Raw genomic sequence first — 21248 nt, forward strand, 5'->3', positions numbered from 1 at the left:
AACCGAGGAATGACTCCGATCAAAATATGAATCCAAGAGAAAAACACCTCACAAAGCTATCTCTCAAGATGAAATGAAAGGAAACGAAACGACTAGACCGTGTAGTAAATGTAAACGTCCTAGAAGCAAGGCGCCGCCGCACCCGAGAAAGAAACCAAATCGATAATCAGTATGAAGTATATCCAAAGTCACTGTGACTGTAACGCCGTTTCCCGTCAAGAGGATCAAAGCAATAATCATATTAAGCAGAGAAATGTACTAATGCCGTAAGTTCCACGTAACGCCGCGACCGGTCCAAGTTTAAAGTGTTGCTCCAGTAGCCGTAATATACATATCCACATGTTGAGAAGAGACGAACAGGGTATCGTACGCATCAAAAAGCATCCCTGGTGGAAATATTTGCCCAAGAAAAAATTGGATCACATGAGAAAGGACGAGAGAGGAACCCAAAGCAAGAATGATGCTGTCACCTCTCGCCGAATTTCCCATACTCTTGCTGCCACTTGAGGAGGTGCCGTGTGAGCACATCCATCATCTCAACACTGCTTAAGTCCTTGAATTCCTTTTCTGTCGATACGGCTCCATTTTCACCATCGGTCGTAGCTGTACCTGAGTCTGCTTCGCTGACCGTCGACGCCATGGCATTCTCCAGCTGCTCACTCACAGCCTTCATGAGGATGCCGTTAAGCCGGTCACTATTAACCCCCGGAGGAGTAGTACTCTCACCGGCGGAGGCCATTTCCACTTGCATCCTGGAGATGAATTCCAAAATGGCGGCAACGCGTCTCTTCATTTCATTCATAGTAGTTCGTTGGTTCACATATCGGGGTCGGCTAGGTTTCCCTGACTCACTGCCGTTCAGATATGTCCCATTGGCTCCACCCACTCTAGGTGAATCTCCGTTAGTGTCATGGGACTGTCCGCGCCGCGGGGAATTCATCATGAAGCTTGAGTCTCCATTGCCATTGACATCACGGTCTCTAGTATATTGATTGCGGCCCACTCGCCCACCACGGCGTGCGGGCGGCCGGCCGGATTTTCGTGTAGATGGACGGGAAGGTGCAGGTTCGGGGGCAGGCGCTGTTGTGTCTGGACTTGGTTGTGGTGGTTCTAGATTAGTCGCAACTGTTTTGGTTGGCGAAACCGCTTCGTGGTCAGAGTCCGTTCCTTTACAAACATTAGCTTCACAGACACGACAAACCACAGAGTTGTAGCGCTACTGACCGTCACCTTTCCGTCGATCTGACCTTCCCTTTCTACGGTTTGTCGCATCAGGCTGTTCGGCCTCAGGCTCCTCGACATCTTTGGTTTCCTTGTTATGCTGGCTCCGGGATGCAGCTCGCTGTCTTCGAGTCCCGTTTGTGGCAGCCTTGGCCTTTTCGTCTTCTGATGCGGGCTGGGATACCGGATTACTTTGTTTATTCGAAGTAGCACCGGGCGAAGGTGAGCTTGTGCGCTGTCGCTTCGCCGCCTGTTTGTGACTAGAGTGCGTCTCCGTTAGCAATTCATTCTCAACCGCCATTGATCCAGGCGGAGCTACCCCACTCCGTACCAAATTTACTTACGCTTCACTATCACTTCGGCTTCTTTTCCCTCTCCGGGCTGCAATCTCTTCTGAAGCTGGCTTGGTTTCTTCCTTGCTTTCCTCGATTGCACGACGAATCTGCTCTTCTTCATCATAAGCAGCGTCACGGCTGTTCATCGTCGACCGACGCTTAGGATTGGATGGATCATTTTGTCGTGATTTAGAATCTTTCGTCCGCTTAGAATTATCGCGGGACGAGTCTCGAGAGGAAGAAGCAGGGGATGGCGGGGCAACCGGAAGATACTGAGACGAGTATTGCCTAACAGATGGTAAGTGATTGCCATAATCGTAACGTTGGGATGCTCAATGGCGTCTCCAAGGAACGAGACGTTGGGTACATCGAATGAACGAGGGAAATTTTGATGTTCCAGCGGACCATCCAACAGGAAAATGTTCCAGTGGTACCTCTCCACAGGAGAAGAACTGGCTTCAAGGATGAGGAAAAAATATTGTGCAAGTGATAAAAGTAAAGGTTTCGGGAATTGTGGTGGACATACCCATTTGACTCGTTCTTAATTCTGTGAAGATCTTTGCGGCATTCTTCACAGAAATATTCATCGGGGCTCATGGCCTCGTCCATGATTCCGACACAGCCACCATGCTGCCAAACCTTACATTGATCACACTGAATGAACATACTTCCGATCTCATCGGACATTAAGTCCGACGAGTCTGCAGAGAAGTTCAGGATGGGGTCATCTTTAACTCTCCCATGCATACCATTACGACCGAGGAGGTCCCGACGAGAAGGGGGCAGGCCTGGGTATTCCTGTTGGCCACAGAGGCACCTGGTAATTTCTTCCTCCTCATCTTCTTCGCCCTCCTCTTCCTCCACCTCAGCAATCTTATCTATTTCTTCGTCTCCCCGGGCGCGCTGGCGCTGCCTTGTTTGTGGGAAGTCAAGTTTGGCGGCGTCGGCATCGTCGATGGATTGGGAGCGGTGGCCGGACGACCCCTGAGGGGATGGATTCTTAGCGTTGGAACGAGTACTTCTCTCACGAGTCAATGAGGCGGAAGAACTCGAGGAATTCGTGTGTTGAAGAATTGCGGGTGAGGGTTGGGAGGTACGGGCACGAGAGGAGCGACGAGGAGTCATGGTGGAGGGCGGCGTGTATATAAGGTGGGATAAGGATAAGGAATTCTAGCCTGACAGTATAATATCCGTGAGAATGCAAAGATGCACGATAGTATAGCTATAGTGAGTCGGCAAAGGGCGATGTCGAGCAGACGCTGCCCGTGGGCAAGCTGTCGCACGCGAGTAGATAGCTGGGAGTTGAAAGCGACTCGTACAAGAATGAAAAAATGATGCAGAGGAAAAGCAAAAGTGCGTTAGAGAAAGGAAGAGGAGCTGGCAATTGAGACAAAAGGATGAGAAGATCCAAAAGCAGCGACAGCGAGCTCGCACCAAAGCCGAGGACTACATAGTCTGAAGGGTGGGGGGAAGCTTTTTGTGAGAAAAGCGAGCGAGCGAGAGAGAAATCGAGTGAGGAGAGCGAGAAGCGGAAAGCGAGCAAGACTGAGTGAGTGACGGGAACGGTTACGGGCGACGGATTGCTTGCCATGCCTGAGTCTTCATTGGCTGCCGGCCGGTCCGCCTTTTTCCCCGCTTTCGCTCTTCCTCGCGATGCGAACTTTCGACGCGACACCCATGAGCCCATTCCACCAAAATTTCCCCTCTAACCCAGGACCCCCGTTTTTCCTTTTTCTTTCTGATCACTAATATGGAGGCTTGCATATTCTACAGATTTTATCTTCGTCGATGTTTATCCTTCTACATCTACTGCAGTGGGTGGTATGAGTGGTGAATGCGTTCCCGCGCTGATGATGGAATTATCTCCGTCCAATTCCAAAACCCCGCGCTGATAACATCGTCATCCTGTGATCGACTTTACATTCCTTCCCTCCCGTTTCTTCCTATTATTATACCACGGAATGAGTTTTTTGTCGCATCCGGCTACAACTAACAAATGTTTGAAAAGCACCCTACATCAAAGCCTTACCCCGCGAAAATCTCCGGTACCTTCGAAGAAAGACAAAGAGTGGGCAGAACCAGACGGAACCTGATGCACCAAGGGGACGCAATAGCCCCCGGTTGCCATCAAGTTACAAAATGGAAACACCAATGAATTGCCTTTCTAGCTCAGATCCGAATTTAGTACGAACCGGTGTTGTTGGGCTTTCCTGGTTTGCGCTTGGGTTGGAGACATCAAAAGAAAGCGATCGCATTGCGGATGAGTACAGTTGGCTAATGCTGGCTTGGACCGATAGGACGCCCATCAACTCACCATGACCAACGATAGACTCTCTCAGTAAATTGGGCTTATACTAATTTCGCATCACCTCCTCAAAGATAATCGTTTCAGGATAAGCTCGGTGAACCGTGTGCCCTTCTCAAATTCTGTACAAGGAATTTAGGGTGACACGTGTGTACCTCGCAATAAGTCAATCTTCGTGGGAGTCTTAAATTGGACCACGCAAAAAACCTCGAAACTTGCTGAGGCTATGGTATATACTTGTGTAAGACTATGTGTGGATGAGACGGGAGGAGCGGGCCAGTGCCTTGCAGCGATGCGAGAGTTGAGATAACAAGGAGTGATAATTGAATAGAATAGAATAGACTTTGGGAGTGTCAGCCGGGGGATCGGCGAATGACAGACCAGCGTCAAAGTACCCCTAGTTATGGGGCTAGATTGTATGATCTACTATGGCTCAATCCCATTGTAACTGGGAGTAGGGCAGAGGAAAGGGAAAAAAGGGATGTACGGAGTACTCACCAATGCCCCCCAGTGCCGGATGATATCCACCCAAATGGGATTAGCGGCCATGCTGGCCTGAGGCACAGGCCCTAACTAGTCCGCAGCTCCAGATGAACATTAGTTATTATTATTAACGACGACGAGACGATTCCACACCCCTCCGCCTTCTTCCTCCCCTATACTTCCCCCTCGTTTCCCGTTTCCATTCCCCCCTTCTCCGATTGTTTGGATTGGTCCGTCATTTCTTCTTTACCTTTTTTTGTCGTTCCATTTCCTTTCTATTCTGTGGTGACAGTCGGGGTTTGTGCCGGGGTCCTTCCTTACCGACAACTTGGGCTACCAAAAAGTCTGCTTCGGCGGTGTCGGTAAATAGTTCCCTTGGTGAGTTTCTTCTGCTTTTCTAGATGGTCCTTTGGACTGTCCTTGGCGTTTGAGACCGGTGGGAACCTGGAAGGAATTAGGCACCGTGTCTCCGAACTTAGTTGTGGTTCGGTTGGCAACATTTTAGAACATGACAACTGACAGTGGGTATTGGGGTTTAGGATCATCTCCGTATTCATCCTTTCTTTCCACCCTCGCCATATCAGGTCGGGCCACGAACAATTATCACTCTAGTTAATTACAAAAAAAGGATCCTAGCATTCGCTACATACAAAAAAAGAGAGAGAAAAAGGGAAAGAAGAAAAAAAAAGAGCCTAAAGTGAGGAAGCGGGGGGAAACTTAGTCGTATCTATCATCAGCAAACTGGAGTGTCAGGAGACAAAAGCCCGTGTGGCTGTGGTTTTGGAGGTTCAAAGAGACGAAGACACTGGCATAATGACTGCTACGCTGAGTATGTCCTTTCACCAAGGATGCCTACTCCTCGGACATCATCTGGTCTGGAAATGTGTCATTCCAGGAGATTGTCCCAGGGCTGGATGACAAGTTCCCGAGAGAGGATCTGCTGGTTGCTCAGTTGCTGATACTGTCGCCCGCAGATGGGATGTATAACACAGCCCCAGATACTCCGTCGCCTGTCTATCCGGATAGGCTGATCCGTCCCCTTCCCAAGCGTACTCTTCGCTCTCGGCTGTCTTCCGAGGCGGCCGAGTCCATCTTCTACCCCCCGGCTCCCCCAGCGACCCACCTGTTCTACGGAACGTGTACGGATAATGGAGATGCTGTGAATGAATCTAAAGTGTATGTACAGCAGTGTGACGGCCCTGAACAGACCCCTGAGCGCGACCACCACCACCCTTATGAGAACGGTTTTGATGCGGAGAGCGGCGACGAAGATGGCCCGGTGGTTGTGCGCCGCAGTGCCGGCTTTCGTGAATCGTCCTCGTCCCCAACGATGCCACCAGGGCACCCGGGTAACGGACCACGGACTCAAATCAAGTCATCCTCGGCAGGTCCCGACGGTTATGATGCCTTTGAGAACACTAACAATAAGAAGAAACGCAAGATCCCCACGCCGGGAACTCTAGCGGGTCATCACTCCACACTCTCGCCTGAATTCTCCAGCATGGGTCTTGCGAGCTCCGCACCTACATCAGGGGAAGGAAGTCATGTGAGTACTTTCTACGGCACTGGAAGCCCTGCATCCCCTGTGTCCAACGGTCTTTCCGGTGCGGGGAGAGGGCGTCTCGGGCGTCATGGCGCTCGTAGTAGCACAGGCAGGGCTTCGTTGTCTCTCCATACTCAGGTCAGTTGGCCACAAGCTCGGACGTCAGGTCGCCGCGACGGGGTTCTGTCTTCACCAGGTATGTAGACTCGCGAATCCACACATCCTTCCCTCCTCAGTAGGGGATTTTTCTCACATCCTAATATAGTTGAGATCAATGCCAAATCTGATCAAGGAATCATTTCTGCTGCTATAGCCAATGCTGCAGCCTCGGCATTCTCCTCGCCTCCTCGAGGATCAGGAAATGTTAGCATGTTGGAGCAGCAGACTACCACTCCAACAAAAACCCAGTTTACCTTCACGTGTGAATCCGACTCGTCGAAGGGTATGGCACTGCAATCGCAGAGTCCATACCCCGCATATCGTTCACCCAACTCTCTACCCCCAGCTGCACAGAACCAGAGAGGGTTTTCTACACAAGGGACGCAGACCAGCCCCAACGCCACTTCTCAGATGGATCAGCAAGGACAATCATCACACCGAGCTCCAGGGGCAGAGCCGACAACCGTGGGTAAAAAGAAGAAGCGGTCACCTGGGAGTATATACGCCCTGGCTGCACGCCAGCGAAAGATCCAGCAGCAGTACGCTAACCTTCATCACCCACCGAGCATGGAAGATATCTGGATTTGTGAGTTCTGCGAATATGAGAGTATCTTTGGCCGTCCCCCGGAGGCTCTTATTCGGCAGTACGAGATCAAGGATCGCAAGGAGCGGAAGCGATTGGCAGAGAAGAAGAGACTACTAGAGAAAGCGAAGATGAAAGGTCGGAAGAACAAGAAGGCGACGAAGAACGTGACGAAGAATGCGGCGGCTCAACCAGCGGCATATGATCAGGGATACGACCGGGCGTCTGTCGATCATTCCTCCATGGGTGGGACAGGACTACATGACGATGATTATATAGCAAATGAAGACGACGAGGAATCAGTTTCTGCGCCCCCGGCGCCACCTGCAACCCCGACGTGCGTCAAGACTCCGCTACCGCCGGGCAATCAGGCCACGGCCACAGCCGGCGCTAAGACTGCGACAGACGGCGGAACGACTCGACCACCCTGACAAATAAATGCGCGGCCCACTCGTGTGGAGTGATGTTTCACCCTTGAGGCCGTGCTTCTTCGTTTCCTTTGTCGTCTTTGCGTTATTGTTAGTCTTGGTTTTTGCATGATCGCATTTTAGCCTTTCAGTTTCTTTTTCTTTTTCAGCAAATGGTTGCATAATGAATCCCCACTCTGAGATATTGATGAGCATGACGTCGGCAGTATAATGCATGAATTCCCTGGCTACTGGCTGTAGACCAGGCTGGTATTCGGTATCGAATTATTTTTGTTATGTATGACGGGCATAGGGAAGAACAATGGATTGTTAGGATGTGTCCTTCGTCTTGGCAGGAGCACGGGTAATCATGGAGGATTGACATTGATCAGCGATTGAGAAACGGACGCATGTATGTATGTATGGTTAATCATGACAGGCACTGTCCTCCAATCAATTCTGTCCTGTTTGGCAAGCATCTTCTGCAAATCCAAATTTAGACCATGGATGACGATCCACCCCAGCGCTTCCCCGATCACCACCCAATCCCAACAATCATCCATTCTTCAGCGCCTACCGAGTACAACCCTAATCGCCCTAAAGCTAACCAACACATCTTCAAAACCAAAGCAACATCACTAAGCGCGCGCAACCTCTCCCACGACCCCATAACAAGAAACCCCCATGTTTCAACTGGAGATACAAACCTCCAAACGAATGGACAGGGACTCCGCTAACCACTCCAAGAATAGAATAAAAATAAAAAAAGAGAGCAGAAGATACTTAATATAGTAACGCTCAAACGACAGGCCAGTCAGTACCCAGACAAAGCAAACGTCTTAGACAAAACAACCGAAACCCATATACCTATTCATCCATTGACAACAAACGACAGACATATATAAGGGCGTAAGTCGACTCCCATTCCATCTAGAGAAATAGAACAATCACACACAACACCTCCATCCTCCACTCCCTCATTCAATCAATCAGTTTTATCTTTCCTTTGTCCCGGTCTTCTCCATTGAGAAGAAGAGAAAAAAAAGTTCTTTTATCCTCTCGTTCGGTATACGCCTTTATTTCTCTTATATAATCACCAAATAGATACCCATTGTTGGGTCTTAATTCATATTTCTGCGCTGGATCGCTGTCTTCGAGACCTTGGGAACTGGGGTCTGCCTGGTCTTTTCTTAATTCTTCTGTTTTAGTCTGGACTTGTCCTTTTACTTGACTATCTACCTACCTGTCTACCTACCTATCTATCTATCGTCTATTCATCTCCGAGTCCTCTACAATCTCCTACCGGTTAGGTCCACGGTCCACCACTCACCCAACCAATACAGCACACACACCATCACTCACTACCACCACCACCACCACCAAAAGAAACCCCCAAGACCCAAAAAAGATGTGGTGGATGCTCCTCTTCAAAGCCTTCAAAATCGGCAACAAAGCCTACAAAACCCACAAAAACAAAAACGGCAATGATGACACCCTCAACCCCAACTCCATCAACCTCAGCAGCACAATCACCACCCCACCCCCACCTCCCCCACCCCTCAAGACCCGCCTAAAAGCCCACATCCAGCTCCTGCTGCACTTCCTGCAGCTGGTCTTCGGGCTTACTGTCGTGGGGCTGTATGGGCGGGACGTGCGCGCGGCGCATAAGAATGGGGATGCGCAGAATGCGAAGTGGGTGTATGCGCTTGTTACTGGGGTTCTTGGGGCCGGGACGGGGCTGGTGTATCTTGGGTATGGGGTTGTTATGATGAAGATGGGGAAGTTGGGGAGGGAGAGGATGGTGGTGGGTTCTTTGGGGAGGTTGGGGTGGGGTTTTGTGTTGGTTGTTTTATGGTTGGTTGTTTTTGGGGTGTTTGGGGGGTTGTATATTGGGGTTTATGGGGAAGGGTCGGAGGAGGAGGTGGAGAAGACGAAGAGGATGAGGCATGCTGTTTGGGTGGATTTGGTCAATTTGGTGTTTTGGGTTGCGGGGATGGTTATTGAGGGATTGAGATGGTGGAAGTTACGGGGGGGACCGGGGGCTGGTGGTGATCTGGAGAAGGGGGAGAAGGAGGTTGCTCCTGCTTAATGATGAGGTTTATTTGCTTCTTATGTTCTATGTGCGGTGGGAGGAGTTGGGGTGAGCTGGTCTCATGAGAGTGTTGTTTGTATAGATGAGGTTGCTGGTGCGAAAGTGATCATTGCCGTGTATTCTACTTGATCTTGGTCTTCGTTAATACATATCATAAGTAGACCCTGAATCTCTTATTAGCCCCAAGCTACGTCTTGGTCCTCAAAATGAATCTCTGCTACCCAGTGTCCTCGTCCAAGGTGACAGCTGCTATCCAGGTGTCCGCATCATGTCACTCCTGTTCGTCACTGCCCACTGGGTTACTTTCTGCAGGTTGGCTTTTTCGATGCTCTTCAATGAGCAGACTAAGCTGACTGCGTCCGCGCGTCAATGAGAAGGGTGTTAATAGAGTTGGGAAGCCTCCAAAAGTCGCCCGACTAGGGCTGTTAGTAGACAAGGTTGTAGAGCTATCAGTGTTTGGTGTCGGGATGGGGATGCCGGTGCTCGTGGCGGATGTATCTACAGTCGAGTCCGGCGGGGCATGAGATGCATCACTGGCCTTGATTTCGAAAGATCTAGATTGAAGAAACTGCAGTAGTCCGTCTCTCGAGCTCGCTCCCACGGACTTGGCCAGGTACTCTTTCTCCAAGCCAACTTGCTCCGTGAAGCGGGAACGAAAGCCCTTATCAACCAGCGACTCTGATGACGGCTGTTCATAGTTCTCCGCCGATAGATATCTTACATCGTAGTGGGTCCAATCGTCCGTGGTAACAAAGCCCCATTTTGGAGGAGTCGATTTGCTATTCTGCGGGACTGGTTCTTCATTGGTGAGGATTTCTTTCAGGCTGCGTAGAAACTCTGGTGGCAGCTCGGGTGGCTTGTCGGTCGTATCACTACTTTTCTCACGAGGTACGACATCTATGGAGATGTTAGAGGTTGGAGGGGAGCTTCCCAAGAGGATAATTTCCTAGCTCGCTGGAACGGTGACTTACGCTCTATGTGCACTGCCTCAGCTTCAGAATCACTGGAATCTTCCTGCTTGGATGGTTTTGTCCGAGCTCCCAGGGTTAGTAGTTTCGAAGTCCGTTGTGGGCTTTGGGTACGGGTACTTGTACTGGAAGATGTTTGCGATGATTTGCGTCGCATGATCACCGGCCGACGCTTGGTGTTCTTCCCTTTTACAAAGACGGTCTTGGGCTTTGGTATCGATTGGTTGATATCTTCCATCATAGGTTGAGATTGTGGAACGGGAGTTGGGGGGTTGGATGGTTTGCGCGTGATGCTCTGGCCTTCCAGACCGGTAAGGAGCAACCGAGTCGTTTTGTGTGTCTCCCCTGAGGGCGCACTTGATTTTTTCAAGATGGGCTGTAGAGGCGCTCTCCTGGCTCTATTACCCGGCGTCTCTTGCGGTTTATCGTCGCTTCCTTTTTCACCACAAGACGATCTTTCCTGGAGGATGGGATTAGCCTCTTGTCTATGTCATAGGCATGTTGATTTCATGTCGTAGGCCTATGCCTTCTCACCTTTTTCAACTGCTGGAGTGCAAGGATCGACATAGGATTAGACTCGGATATTTGTTGAAACAGTTTGGCCAGCGTGGATCCGTCCAACGAACCGCGAAGCCGGTCGCTACTCCAAATCCTCCAGAAGAAGTTCTCCAGTCTGTATCCAATGTCGCCTTCATGGACTGAAGGGCGAGTGTTGTATACTGAAACATCTGAGTCAGCTTATCGCTACATCGGAGGAAATGTCCTACCTTTCCACAGTCGCCTGACATCGCTTATATCCACGATATTCCTATCGTCCAGCTCCGCCGGTACTTTCCTCGTTGTCGACACCAAGCCTTTCGGGAGAGACTCCATCTTGGGCGCAGAGTGATGGTAAACTTGGCGAGAGGGAAGTATGGAGCAGGTGAGGTCTATCGCAGAAACTACATGGTCAGGGGGGAATGTTGTGACTGCATTTTGGGGAGAATGTTGTCCAAGGTGAGATGGCGGTAACAGAAGTGCATTCACAGATAGAGGCCTGGCGGTGAATTGAGGGGTGTGGGAAAAGAGCACAACCAACGCAGGGGGAGGCGAGCAATACAACCAATGGTAAACTTGATCAATAACTACTAAAGAGGAGAGTAAGAATGAGAGGTAGAATACCCTCTCGTATTGGGAAAAAAAAAAAAACAGCTGGGCAGTCCGGGGAAGCCACTGCAAGGGCACGTTGTCAAAGGCCGAGTAAAACCCAGAAGATCCTCGCAGCGTAATTGAAGCAATCAAGCCTCCCTTGCCAAGCTATCCACTCGACGGGCAGGATATTCACACCGTTCTTCAGCCGCAGTTGAAGTCTGCAGATGTAGCAACTTCGGGGAAGACGAGACGAAGACTAAAGCAGGCAGAACAAGCGACGATCTCGCTCTTTGTTGCCTTACCCGTTGTTGGGCCTTACCGTTTGCTGTATTTAGAGTGGGAGGATGGCCAGGGTGGATAATGAGTAAGATTAAAAGGAGTTGAATAAAAGGAGGGAAAGGAAAGAAAGAAAGAGGGAGAAAGTTGTTGCCCTATAATCGGGGCCACCGTTGGATAGCTGCGGTTCCCACGAGCTCCTACTGGTCCAAGAAGAGATTAAAGAGCAAACGATGAACAAAGGGTGGCCCACATGGAAAGAGAGAATTTTAGACGAGTATTTACTCATCAAATTCAATGACCGATAGTCAGAGCGAGGTATGTACAGTACATAGAGAAAAAGTAGTGGTTAGTCGTAGACTAAACACTTCTGGACCGCAGTTCTAGTAGTCTTTTGTCCATATCGGGTAAGGCCCTGGGGACTATTAGGTCATGATTGTGAGTTGTAATGAATTGGTTTATTCTTTGCCACCGCACTACTACTAGTAGTATTAAGTTGACACTTCCGTTACTCTTCATTGGATCCCTCGAATTCTAGACATAACAATTCAGGCCCCCTTCCACGAGATGGGGCCAGACTAAGCAGCAAAAGACAGCGGATATCCATCAAAGGCTGGGGGTGTAGGATGGACTTCCCGTCAAATGACCGGCTCGCCGTTCGGTTCCTGGGTGTCATTGGTGATCCACGTCCTCTTGAAGGATCATGAAAGACCTCAAGCCACATCGGTCCGAGGGTTTGTCAGACCTAAATTGGAACGAGTTACATGGACGCCCGTGTATGACTCCTCCGCCGAGTGATTGGTTAACTATTGGGTACAAACGAAAATCAGCACCGTGTCCTCTCTCGGGGAATATCGTTTGGCCTTGCATTGTCCCATCTCCACCCTGATCTCAACCAAAACATATCGGGAAAATAAAAACCTTCCTCTGCAATATGGGATGCACTAACACTCTGGCGATGCTGGACAAACCGAAAGGGATAGGTCATATTCAGTCACGGGGCCCTTATCACCTGATGCTGCGGCCTGGTCACTGGGCCTGCCGCATTCCATGTTTCGCCTTACTCCAGATCCATATGGATGTACATACGAATTACCGAGACTATGGTCCTTTTCACTCCTTGCTGGGCAACGGAAATCAGACGGCCGCGGTTGTCGCTCTGATAGGCCAACATCAATCCCAGAGTCCAGACCTCGGAGTACCAGAGTCATGGTTCCATGGGTATGGTGCAGCTATAATAAGCACCTATCCTACGTCACTATCTTAAGATCAGGAGCTACAAAATTCTAGCATGTCCTACTAGCTTAGCTACCAGGAAGCATATTTCTCGTGCGCAGAGCAAATCTGACCCTTTGGTCCCGCGGATGTCGTCCTACGCATCGCCCTCGATTGGGAGGGAGGGAATCGACAGGCATGCCCTTGTTTTTGGAATCCGACGATGACCGTAACGTCTAAGTTTTGGGTGATAACCGCGATATTAGGCTATTCTATTACCCGACATCCAGCCTTACATATTACAGATTGCTATGCACTTCCGCTAGTTAATGCTATATTTTATCACTCCACCTCCCATCCTGCTCTCCTTGCCTTTGAAGCTCTATCCAAAACCCGAACCAAATAAATTCCTAGAAGATAAAACAAGATAATATGATATAAGACAAAAGAAAGACAAGCACCAATTAGTATTCGGGAGTAAAAGTAACAAAATTCATTTAATTTTCTCTGCCTTGTAAGGCCATAGCATAATATACGTATACCGTTTTATGTTTAGAATACCATAAAGATTTTAAATTGACAACCAATAGGCGAGATGGCCGAGCGGTCTAAGGCGGTTAGTACCACTATCAACCTCGTATATCAATGAATGTTCACTAATAATCTCTCAGCTGGAGTAAGGTTCCAGTCTCGAAAGGGGCGTGGGTTCAAATCCCACTCTCGTCAACATCTTTTTTTTCGGGTTAACCACTCGGGGCCATCTTGATGTCCAGGAAAGGGGCGCTTTTTTTTTTTATTCTTCTCGTCGATTTTTTATTCCCTTCTCTTTCTCTCCTCAGCTACCTCTCCCTGTATCCCTTAAAATGCTTCTGATTTACTAAGATTATGCATTGAAACATCCAATAACACAATGGCAAGACCAAATCCATCGGTTGTATATCTAATCACCTAACTTGCCTCTACCCCACGCGCACATACGCCATGAAATCGGGCGAACCCATTTGTCATTGCTCTGAAGGGCAGCCATGACTGCAGGGAAGCCTGTACATGGCTCAAGAACCTATAACTATTTGTCGATATGGGCCAGCTGATTTGTACAATGATGGATCTAAATTTCTTATAATTTGGACGTTTTTCTAACTATGGCCGGGTACGTATGGGTGCATCAATGTAAATGTACCGGTAGAATCACCTCCATGGTAGTTATGAGTATAGCCGATGACTTGCAAAGCCACATGCTGGTATCTACATGGCTATATACATGATTTGCTGGTATAACCCAAACCTTTGCCTGCACTCCGTGAGAAGTTCGTATAGAGAGGAGTATCCCAAATGGGGAGCCATTGGGCCTTTGCGGTAGCTTCCACCCACAGGTAATACATCCTCCGCCAATCTGGGTTGGGTCCAAAACAATATGTGCTTTGAAGGTGTTATATACCATACCTATACCTATGTCCTCAGGCGCACCTTCTACTCGTGATGCGTCAAAATTACCGAATTTTATGGGACTGAGATGGTGCCAAAAGCCGGGCTCTTGCCAGGATCGAGCTCTCAATTATCAAATGTATGTGCGACGTCGCACTCGTACTTGGCTTGACCACAGCATCATCGATTTGAACGGGGAGGCATGTGCTCAGTCGGCAAGTTGATCCACAAGGGGCCCTAGCATGAGCTGAGGGGCATGTGGTAGAAACAAAGTTACCGATGTCGCTTTGTTTTTATGTTGTCGACCCGCCTGCCATTGTACCCTGGGATAAATAGCATTCCATATACCGGATATCAAGATATATACTGAGCTTTCAGCCCGGCCGGACCAATGTCAGGTACTTTTCAAGACTTTCTCCAAGAACATTGATAAACGGCCACTGCGTGTTCTTTCGGAACAGGCGGGACCAGAGTCTGATGACTGCAAGTCCAAGGCCGACAGGGTCCAAGCTAGGGACGGTTTCCCAGTCTTCTAAGTCCATCGAGGAATATGCTTCTTCGACAATACAACGTGTCCAGTTCAATATCCGACTCTCATTATCTAGGCGATTTGAAATTAGCTAACCTGTACTGTTTATCTTGATGATCAATCCATGTGCACATACCACTTAAATTCTGATCACCCCCTGTCTCCGCTAAAGAGAGAAGCCACTTGCTGAGGAGGACAGCACATTCTAGACTGGCAATTGAGTGGCGGACGCTCCAAAAGAACGCTTGACTGCGCGCAACATGATCGATCCCTAGCCGCACAGGGATACTTAAAGCATGCGCCGAATATATAAGCGCAGGAGTCAGTCGATAGCTTCTGCCAGGCCTAGGTGATCTGTGCAACGCAGAGGCTATACGGTATGGATCCCTTGTCTCGAGTTGACGGTATGGCCCTAAATTCAGGGAAAGGCGAACATAGGCCAAGCCCAATAGTGAACTCGAAGTAAAGGGGATGGGACCATTATCATTGTGAGGATCAAGGCTCGATTCCGGGGCTTGTTGCCAAACTGAAGTCCAGGACCGGAGAGCTCTCCTAGTGAGGAACGTCAATGACTTACTAAGAGACATAAGATAGAAGTAACTCACTCCAGTTTATTCAGCTCTTCTGTCGGTAGCGCAAGGGCTTGGTCTCCCGTCGGTAAAGAGAGCTCACTCACAAGATGGATGCGCTGAAGAAGACCGTGAAGAAGAATGTAGTTCCCCAGTGGCGCAGGGATCGGATCCAGCAAGACCGTCGTCCGCGATGGTTGTAGTAAGAGAGCTAGAGCGTCTTGAAAGAACAGTTGTTGAGCGCCAACCTCTTTCTGAGCTAGTTCCCATTCCTGGGCGGTGGTTGCTTTCCACTCCTTCGTGGAACAGGGCAGTCGCAGATGGACCTCACTGCTGCGAAGTACCGGGTAGATGTTGTACGCTATACTATGGACATGGACAAAGCAGAAGGAGATGAACCTGGTACGTCGAATCGATTCTTCCTCCGCCCATTCATGCCACTGCATGGGTGAGTGTCTTGGGACAACCGTAATGTTCTCAGTCAAACCGAATTCGCGCAAGCACCGCACCAGCAGGCCTTGTAAGCTAAAGGCTTCTTGAACCAGCTCAGACTTCTCCCATGTGGCGTACCCCATTAACGTAAGCAGGGTGCGAATGGTTTCGATTTGTCTCCACGCACTCATGCCGAGATCATTTTCCGAAGGAGATAGTGCTGTAGCTTGCCCTGTCCTTTGGGATAGTTCACGAATGCTATCTAGCGGTATTTGGATGATCCCATTGTATGCTGCCAGTGGTGTATGTGTTTCTTTCGACAGTTTATGCAACACAATTGCCTTGGAAGCATAGAAAAGCCGTTCTGCGTTACGGTGCTCGAACCGATACTGGGCACCTATTGTCATCAAGGCTAAAACAAGCTCAGGGGCGCGCTCGTTGATTCGCAGTGTTGGAAGGTGTAGGTATGGCAGATGAGGGTGGAATCCATCAAAAAAAGATGTCAGATACCTTGTTAACGTGTGCCGCGACGGGAGGACGAAGTCGGGAATAAGGTGGCGATGCTCTTCTAAGGAAGCCACAAGACGTAGCCGCTGTTCTTCGCTAACCTTCGGCGGAATGACCTTCATGGAATGTTGAGGAGGCTCTGGAGAAGGTTAGCAACCCTGATCTCAATTAAAGTCGGCGGTCACTTAGGGGATCTACTGCTCACCATAGTCGGAAACCGTCCCTAAGCTTTGATCCCCAGAAGGTACTGAGGGCAACCAGGATCGAAAGGGCGAATCAGCGCGCGAGCGCTCCGCCTGGCTCCGACGAGAGGCACCCTGTTGCGGCTCTCTAGGGTCCCTGACCGGGTCAGGCACGTCCGCAGGAACTGTACCCTGAACCTGAGGCACTTCCCTTAGGGCGGGAACCCATTCCGAAGGCAGTCCAATTGAATCCAAGAAATGGGTGAATTCTTGGAAATGATTAAGTTCTTCCGGAAAATACGGCAATGGTTGGGCTAGAGAGGGGGTTAACCATCTGGATATCTGAGTACCATGGTAGATAAAGCTTACGAGGGGGCTGTGTGTCTCGAAAACTACCGGGAAGCAATAGTTGAGCAGCCTGTAAGATGTCCGCGTCATGAGTTACTGCAGGATGTGGGCCTAAGCCTGTACTCTGACCACCTGCATTAAGCATGCTCTGGTTTTGTTCCAGGTACGGTCCGTGCTGCGGCCCGGACCACTGCTCCATGGGAGGTGGTACGAGAGGGATATCCGAGCGTGGTGCGGGTTGTACATTGTATGGTTGAGTCACCGGAGGATCTGGAGTACGCCGCGCAAGCGACTGCCCTGCAGCTTCTTGCTGGGGCTGTGAGGTCGGCGATATCAAGCCATTATTCTCATGGGTGATGCGCGTGTGGCGCTTTAGCAGATCCCGTCGGGTAAATGCAGCCCCGCAGAAACAGACATACGGCTTTTCCTTTGTATCTGCGCAGAAATGCTCAATAATGGACCACTTATTGCGGACAATGCGATATCCGGCGTAATTTATTACTTGATTTTTTCGTGAGGACTGGATGCAACTTACGAGTGCGTACGTGCCGTTCCAGATGTTCCGTTCTCCTGAACGTCCGTCCGCAATGGTCGCAGACGCGAGCTTTTGCTCCAACGCTCGAGCGACGATTGCCCCGAGGTTGAGGTGATGACGATTGTGACAGCATCAAGACATTTGGGGGAGTAACACACAGACGATTCGGATAGGTATAGCTCCCCACTTGGAGACAATTGCATGCAAGGGGAGTTCGGGGGTGGGTTGGCGGACTTTTGACTTGGAGGAGGTGGAATGGAGTTTGAGGGAAAGAAACGAGAGAGAAGGAGTGACTCCAACACTAGCGCCACTTCGGGAACCCCACCGCGACTTTTGACTCCAACATAACACAAACCCGGTCGGCTTGTTGGAACTCATCATATATTTTGATAATAATGTGTGTTAGGAGTACTGGTACTTCATTTTTGTTCATAGAAGATCGCACAGCTGAGCCCGAGGCAACCACCAAACGGATTCATGGCTCGAACTTATACGTTTCCTGGTGTGGCCGTCATCACCGGAGCGGGTGGGACCGGTGCGATAAGATATCACGAAGCTCCTATGGTTTGTATTGCTAATATGCCACCCAGGTATCGGAGCAGCAATTGCAAGAGGTTTTGCCTCAGCAGGCTGTGACAGAATCGCAATCACAGACCTTAACCCAACCTCGTTAGATGAAACCAAACAAGCCATCCTTAGCTCCCACCCTCAAGCCCACCTCGTCGTCCGAGCGGGGAATATTGCAGATGAACAATTCGTCGACTCGTTTATTGCCGAGGTCGCCCATACCTTTGGACGGTTGGACTACGCAGTGAACTGCGCTGGAATCTTCGGAGATGCTCTGCGATCGACAGAGATGTCGACGGAGACCTTTGACCAAATCAATAATGTCAACTATCGAGGATGCTGGCTATCTTCAAGGGCAGAACTAAGACAGATGATCAAGCAGGAGCCGCTACCGAGCCATGATCCTAGTCGCTCACCTCAGAGGGGGGCTGTGGTCAATATTGCAAGCCAGCTAGGAATGGTTGGCCGCCCTAAGGCTCGTGAGTCAATGCCTTCTTTTCTCTCTCTGTCGCGTTCTCGATGCGTAACCGTTGTATGACCTGACGTATACAGCTGCCTACTGTAGCTCCAAAGCCGCCATAATCGCCATGACCCGGTCTGACGCTATAGACTATTCGAAGGATGACATCAGAGTGAATTGTGTCTGTCCAGGTATCATCGAGACACCGATGACAACACACAGCGAAGAAATCCTTGGAAGACTGAGGCCCGCCGTGGATATTGCCCCAATGAGAAGGATGGGGCAACCAGATGAAGTTGCGGATACCGTATTGTTCCTATGTTCTAGCTTCGCATCTTTTGTTCAGGGCCATGCCTTAGTTGTGGACGGGGGGTATGTACTCAATTAATGCAAGACTGATGAAGTAAAATTGATATGTACGAAAAAAGTTTATGCAATGCGCTGCAATGCGCAACAACATCAAATCAACCAAATTGGTTATCGTTTTATTATTAATGACAGGTGAATAAGGTTCCGAAATGCGTAACTGTGCACCCCACCAGCCATTGATCCCAGAGCAAATATTAGTATTATCGTGACCAGCGCGATCTGTATAAGTATTGAAAAGAAACTAATCCAGATAATAGATATTATTATGTTGTATCGTGATGTGAGCTCATCGAGTGTCTCCAACTGCCAAGGCCCATACTTATTGTATGTGTTGGGGTAAACATGCATCGACTCCAACATAACAATGACTCTACCATAGGTACAGGCTTGACGCGGAGCTTTTCTTTTTTTCCTTTTCCATTTCTTTTTTTATACTCAGCTTAGCTTAGCGCCAGTTTTCTTTTTCTTGGCGAATAATTTAAAAGCATAGAGCGAGAGTCGAAGTATACATGTAGAGTAACCCTGATAAGGCTTAGAGTATGTATACCAAGCTATCCACTGTTTTGCTGTTGTTAGTCCACGTTTAGCGACAACTACAGATAGTTCCTTGGGGAACGAGATAGTTATTAGATACTGAGTCTAAGTACCCTCTAGACCTTTGTGTCAGAAACGAACGGTGGTCGCCGCGTTTACGGGGATTTTACGTGACTAATCCCGAATGGATCAGGGAACGTCCTTCGACGCTCCGGGACACGCACCTCGGAGTCCAAGGTCACATCTATACAGCACTATAGTGCTAAACTACTTCCAGCACATCCCAGATTTGCGGAAGGAACAAAGCCTGTTATAGATACTGTAAGCCGTACACGTATATTGCAGTGGACTCCTCCGAACTTTGATTGGGATTGTGACCTGACAGCTCAAAGTGACAAGTACTGAATCTATCATTCAACATATTCCAACAGATCACCCAAAAATCGAGCCACATCATACCAAGTCATCCACCATTTGCCATTGAGGTGATTCGCAAGCTCAGACTCCCATCCTCGAGCTCTGTCCAGAAGTGGAGCCGATTTATCTTCCCAAGCCGCTCGGCCCTCCGCCTGCGACAAACCAGTGATATACCTGCTATCGTGACCCCAAAGCTTGAAGTCCAGTTCATACCGAGAAGTGAATTTTCTCACCTCTTCCTTACTTTTTTCCAGCTCATAGTCATCAAGGACAAAAACAGTCAACGCTTTCAAATCGGAGATAAAAGCCTCCCTCTTTGGAGAGGACAAAATTCGATCAACAGTAGACGCTGTCGTATGCCCAACCTGGCACTTTCCTGTGCATTTCTGAGTCTTGATGCGCTCCTCTAGGGCTCCTTTTTCTTCCGTGCATTTATCCTCCGCTTCCCGTCGATCCTTTTCGCACTGGTGGGCAGCGAATGCCTTCTCGGCTTCGCACTGTTGAAATTTCTCCTTGCACTTGGTGGTCTCTGCGGCCTGGTCCTTCTGACACTGGTCCAACTGGCTCTCTAATACTGTCTTTTTGGACTCACACTGTATGGTCTTCTCAAGGGAGTTCCTGTTTTCTTGCAACAGGGCATCCTTGCTAGACTGGCACTCGTCCAGGTTCTTCTCGCTTCGCAATTTCTCCGTCTCGTACCTGGCGATCTTCTCACCACAGGCACCATTCTCCTTCTGGCACTTCGCTTCTTTCTCCTTGTATCCTTTGATGGCAGAATCGATTTTCCCTTGGCAATCGTCCGACAGCTTATCGGATTTCTCACTCTTCTCGACAAGGAGCCATCCATCACCGCTAACGGCCTCATAGGATGTCGCAGTAACTTTCGCACACAGCTTACTCGAAGCTCTCCATACACTGGCCTTGCATTGGGGATCTGTAGCACAATACTCGGCACACGCCTGTGCTGTTTTAAACCCTCTTTGGCCTGGTTCATAAGCGCTGGGGTACTTGTTGCACATGTAGTCAAAGTCATATCCAGCAACAACTCCCTTGCCGCCGGACGTGACGGAGCAGCATTTCAGGAAATTCTCCTTTGGGGCGTCGCTGTTCGCGGAGAAACATTTATTGGCCAGCACGTTGCTGCTGGCCAGGAGTGTCAGGAATATAAGATTTGGGTTGGAAGGCATGATAAATGAAACTGTGAGAGGGGAATTGATGCTGGGTGGGCTCTGCCCTGGAGCACTTTAGGGTATACTTATATGCCCTATGGACTGAATCATTTCGGAAGCGAGATATCTATTGTGGGCCAGCTGAAGTGCCTTTTACAGCTGGGTCCATGGGATCATCCGCACGGCAGGACGAGAGTTTGGTAAGAACGGTAATTGCACAGCCGGGCCTTCCCATCTGTAACAGCAATATACGGGGTACAGGGCTGACGCTGTATCTGCAAAACCCTTACAGCTGCGTCGAAATCCTGACCTAAATCCCGACAGTGACAATTTCTCGGGCTACAGATATAGCACTCTTAGTGGATTATGAAGAAAGAATGTGAATGGCCCATACAGATGTAATTCGGCTAGTGATTAGGCACCTTACTCCGTATGTTGTTAGTAGTTACAACTCCGTACTGTGACCCGGGATGGGATCTGCATAGCT

The 21248-nt window shown here is 49.4% G+C and overlaps 9 protein-coding genes across 9 annotated transcripts; 3 read left to right on the forward strand and 6 right to left on the reverse strand.

The window, feature by feature from the left end:
- Nucleotides 1–466: 466 nt before the first annotated feature.
- F9C07_11701 (putative transcriptional regulator) lies at nucleotides 467–2681 on the reverse strand (the record flags this gene model as incomplete). The annotated part of the gene is made up of 4 exons (XM_041294453.1): nucleotides 467–1167; nucleotides 1225–1481; nucleotides 1566–1844; nucleotides 2083–2681. 4 exons carry the CDS (start codon nucleotides 2679–2681, stop codon nucleotides 467–469), a joined length of 1836 nt encoding a protein of 611 aa, XP_041148721.1.
- Nucleotides 2682–2778: 97 nt separating this feature from the next.
- Nucleotides 2779–3243, reverse strand: F9C07_11700 (uncharacterized protein; the record flags this gene model as incomplete). The annotated part of the gene is made up of 1 exon (XM_071507663.1): nucleotides 2779–3243. One exon carries the CDS (start codon nucleotides 3241–3243, stop codon nucleotides 2779–2781), a length of 465 nt encoding a protein of 154 aa, XP_071367986.1.
- Nucleotides 3232–3684, reverse strand: F9C07_2286664 (uncharacterized protein; the record flags this gene model as incomplete). Its single annotated transcript, XM_071510847.1, has 2 exons — nucleotides 3232–3461; nucleotides 3586–3684. 2 exons carry the CDS (start codon nucleotides 3682–3684, stop codon nucleotides 3363–3365), a joined length of 198 nt encoding a protein of 65 aa, XP_071367987.1. The 3' UTR covers nucleotides 3232–3362.
- Nucleotides 3685–5157: 1473 nt separating this feature from the next.
- On the forward strand, nucleotides 5158–7060 carry F9C07_11698 (uncharacterized protein; the record flags this gene model as incomplete). The annotated part of the gene is made up of 3 exons (XM_041294459.1): nucleotides 5158–5173; nucleotides 5319–6083; nucleotides 6153–7060. 3 exons carry the CDS (start codon nucleotides 5158–5160, stop codon nucleotides 7058–7060), a joined length of 1689 nt encoding a protein of 562 aa, XP_041148720.1.
- A 1384-nt stretch (nucleotides 7061–8444) lies between these two features.
- On the forward strand, nucleotides 8445–9125 carry F9C07_2236150 (uncharacterized protein; the record flags this gene model as incomplete). Its single annotated transcript, XM_041287079.1, has 1 exon — nucleotides 8445–9125. One exon carries the CDS (start codon nucleotides 8445–8447, stop codon nucleotides 9123–9125), a length of 681 nt encoding a protein of 226 aa, XP_041148719.1.
- A 274-nt stretch (nucleotides 9126–9399) lies between these two features.
- On the reverse strand, nucleotides 9400–10969 carry F9C07_2074585 (uncharacterized protein; the record flags this gene model as incomplete). The annotated part of the gene is made up of 5 exons (XM_071508800.1): nucleotides 9400–9682; nucleotides 9734–10025; nucleotides 10100–10556; nucleotides 10631–10815; nucleotides 10864–10969. The coding sequence occupies 5 exons, from the start codon at nucleotides 10967–10969 to the stop codon at nucleotides 9400–9402; spliced, it is 1323 nt and encodes a 440-aa protein (XP_071367988.1).
- Nucleotides 10970–13392: 2423 nt separating this feature from the next.
- F9C07_2171613 (C2H2 type zinc finger domain protein) lies at nucleotides 13393–19072 on the reverse strand. The gene is made up of 7 exons (XM_071509359.1): nucleotides 18365–19072; nucleotides 17246–18291; nucleotides 16732–17145; nucleotides 16386–16676; nucleotides 15278–16319; nucleotides 14809–15224; nucleotides 13393–14744 (listed from the first exon to the last, which is right to left on the reverse strand). The coding sequence occupies exons 2-7, from the start codon at nucleotides 17376–17378 to the stop codon at nucleotides 14518–14520; spliced, it is 2523 nt and encodes an 840-aa protein (XP_071367989.1). The 5' UTR covers nucleotides 17379–18291; nucleotides 18365–19072; the 3' UTR covers nucleotides 13393–14517.
- On the forward strand, nucleotides 17586–18852 carry F9C07_1812879 (oxidoreductase). Its single transcript, XM_041294458.2, has 3 exons — nucleotides 17586–17780; nucleotides 17836–18291; nucleotides 18365–18852. The coding sequence occupies exons 1-3, from the start codon at nucleotides 17723–17725 to the stop codon at nucleotides 18658–18660; spliced, it is 810 nt and encodes a 269-aa protein (XP_041148716.1). The 5' UTR covers nucleotides 17586–17722; the 3' UTR covers nucleotides 18661–18852.
- A 146-nt stretch (nucleotides 19073–19218) lies between the features above and the next one.
- On the reverse strand, nucleotides 19219–21188 carry F9C07_2286668 (uncharacterized protein). The gene has a single exon (XM_041287076.2). The coding sequence runs from the start codon at nucleotides 20777–20779 to the stop codon at nucleotides 19586–19588; it is 1194 nt and encodes a 397-aa protein (XP_041148715.1). The 5' UTR covers nucleotides 20780–21188; the 3' UTR covers nucleotides 19219–19585.
- Nucleotides 21189–21248: the final 60 nt, after the last annotated feature.

Source organism: Aspergillus flavus, chromosome 6 (genome assembly GCF_009017415.1).
Source record: "Aspergillus flavus chromosome 6, complete sequence".
In the NCBI taxonomy this organism is placed as follows: Eukaryota; Fungi; Ascomycota; class Eurotiomycetes; order Eurotiales; family Aspergillaceae; genus Aspergillus; species Aspergillus flavus.

Excerpts from the sequence above, each read along its gene's own strand:
- F9C07_2171613 (XM_071509359.1), bottom strand. The coding sequence starts at position 17,378 with ATGCTGTCACAATCGTCATCACCTCAACCTCGGGGCAATCGTCGCTCG. Across the intron at positions 17,146-17,245 it reads GGAACGGCACGTACGCACTC|ATACAAAGGAAAAGCCGTAT; the intron begins GTAAGTTGCATC and ends ATTTCTGCGCAG. Across the intron at positions 15,225-15,277 it reads GAAGAGCTGAATAAACTGGA|GAGAGCTCTCCGGTCCTGGA; the intron begins GTGAGTTACTTC and ends GTTCCTCACTAG.
- F9C07_1812879 (XM_041294458.2), top strand. The coding sequence starts at position 17,723 with ATGGCTCGAACTTATACGTTTCCTGGTGTGGCCGTCATCACCGGAGCG. Across the intron at positions 17,781-17,835 it reads CACCGGAGCGGGTGGGACCG|GTATCGGAGCAGCAATTGCA; the intron begins GTGCGATAAGAT and ends TATGCCACCCAG. Across the intron at positions 18,292-18,364 it reads GGTTGGCCGCCCTAAGGCTC|CTGCCTACTGTAGCTCCAAA; the intron begins GTGAGTCAATGC and ends TGACGTATACAG.
- F9C07_2286668 (XM_041287076.2), bottom strand. The coding sequence starts at position 20,779 with ATGCCTTCCAACCCAAATCTTATATTCCTGACACTCCTGGCCAGCAGC.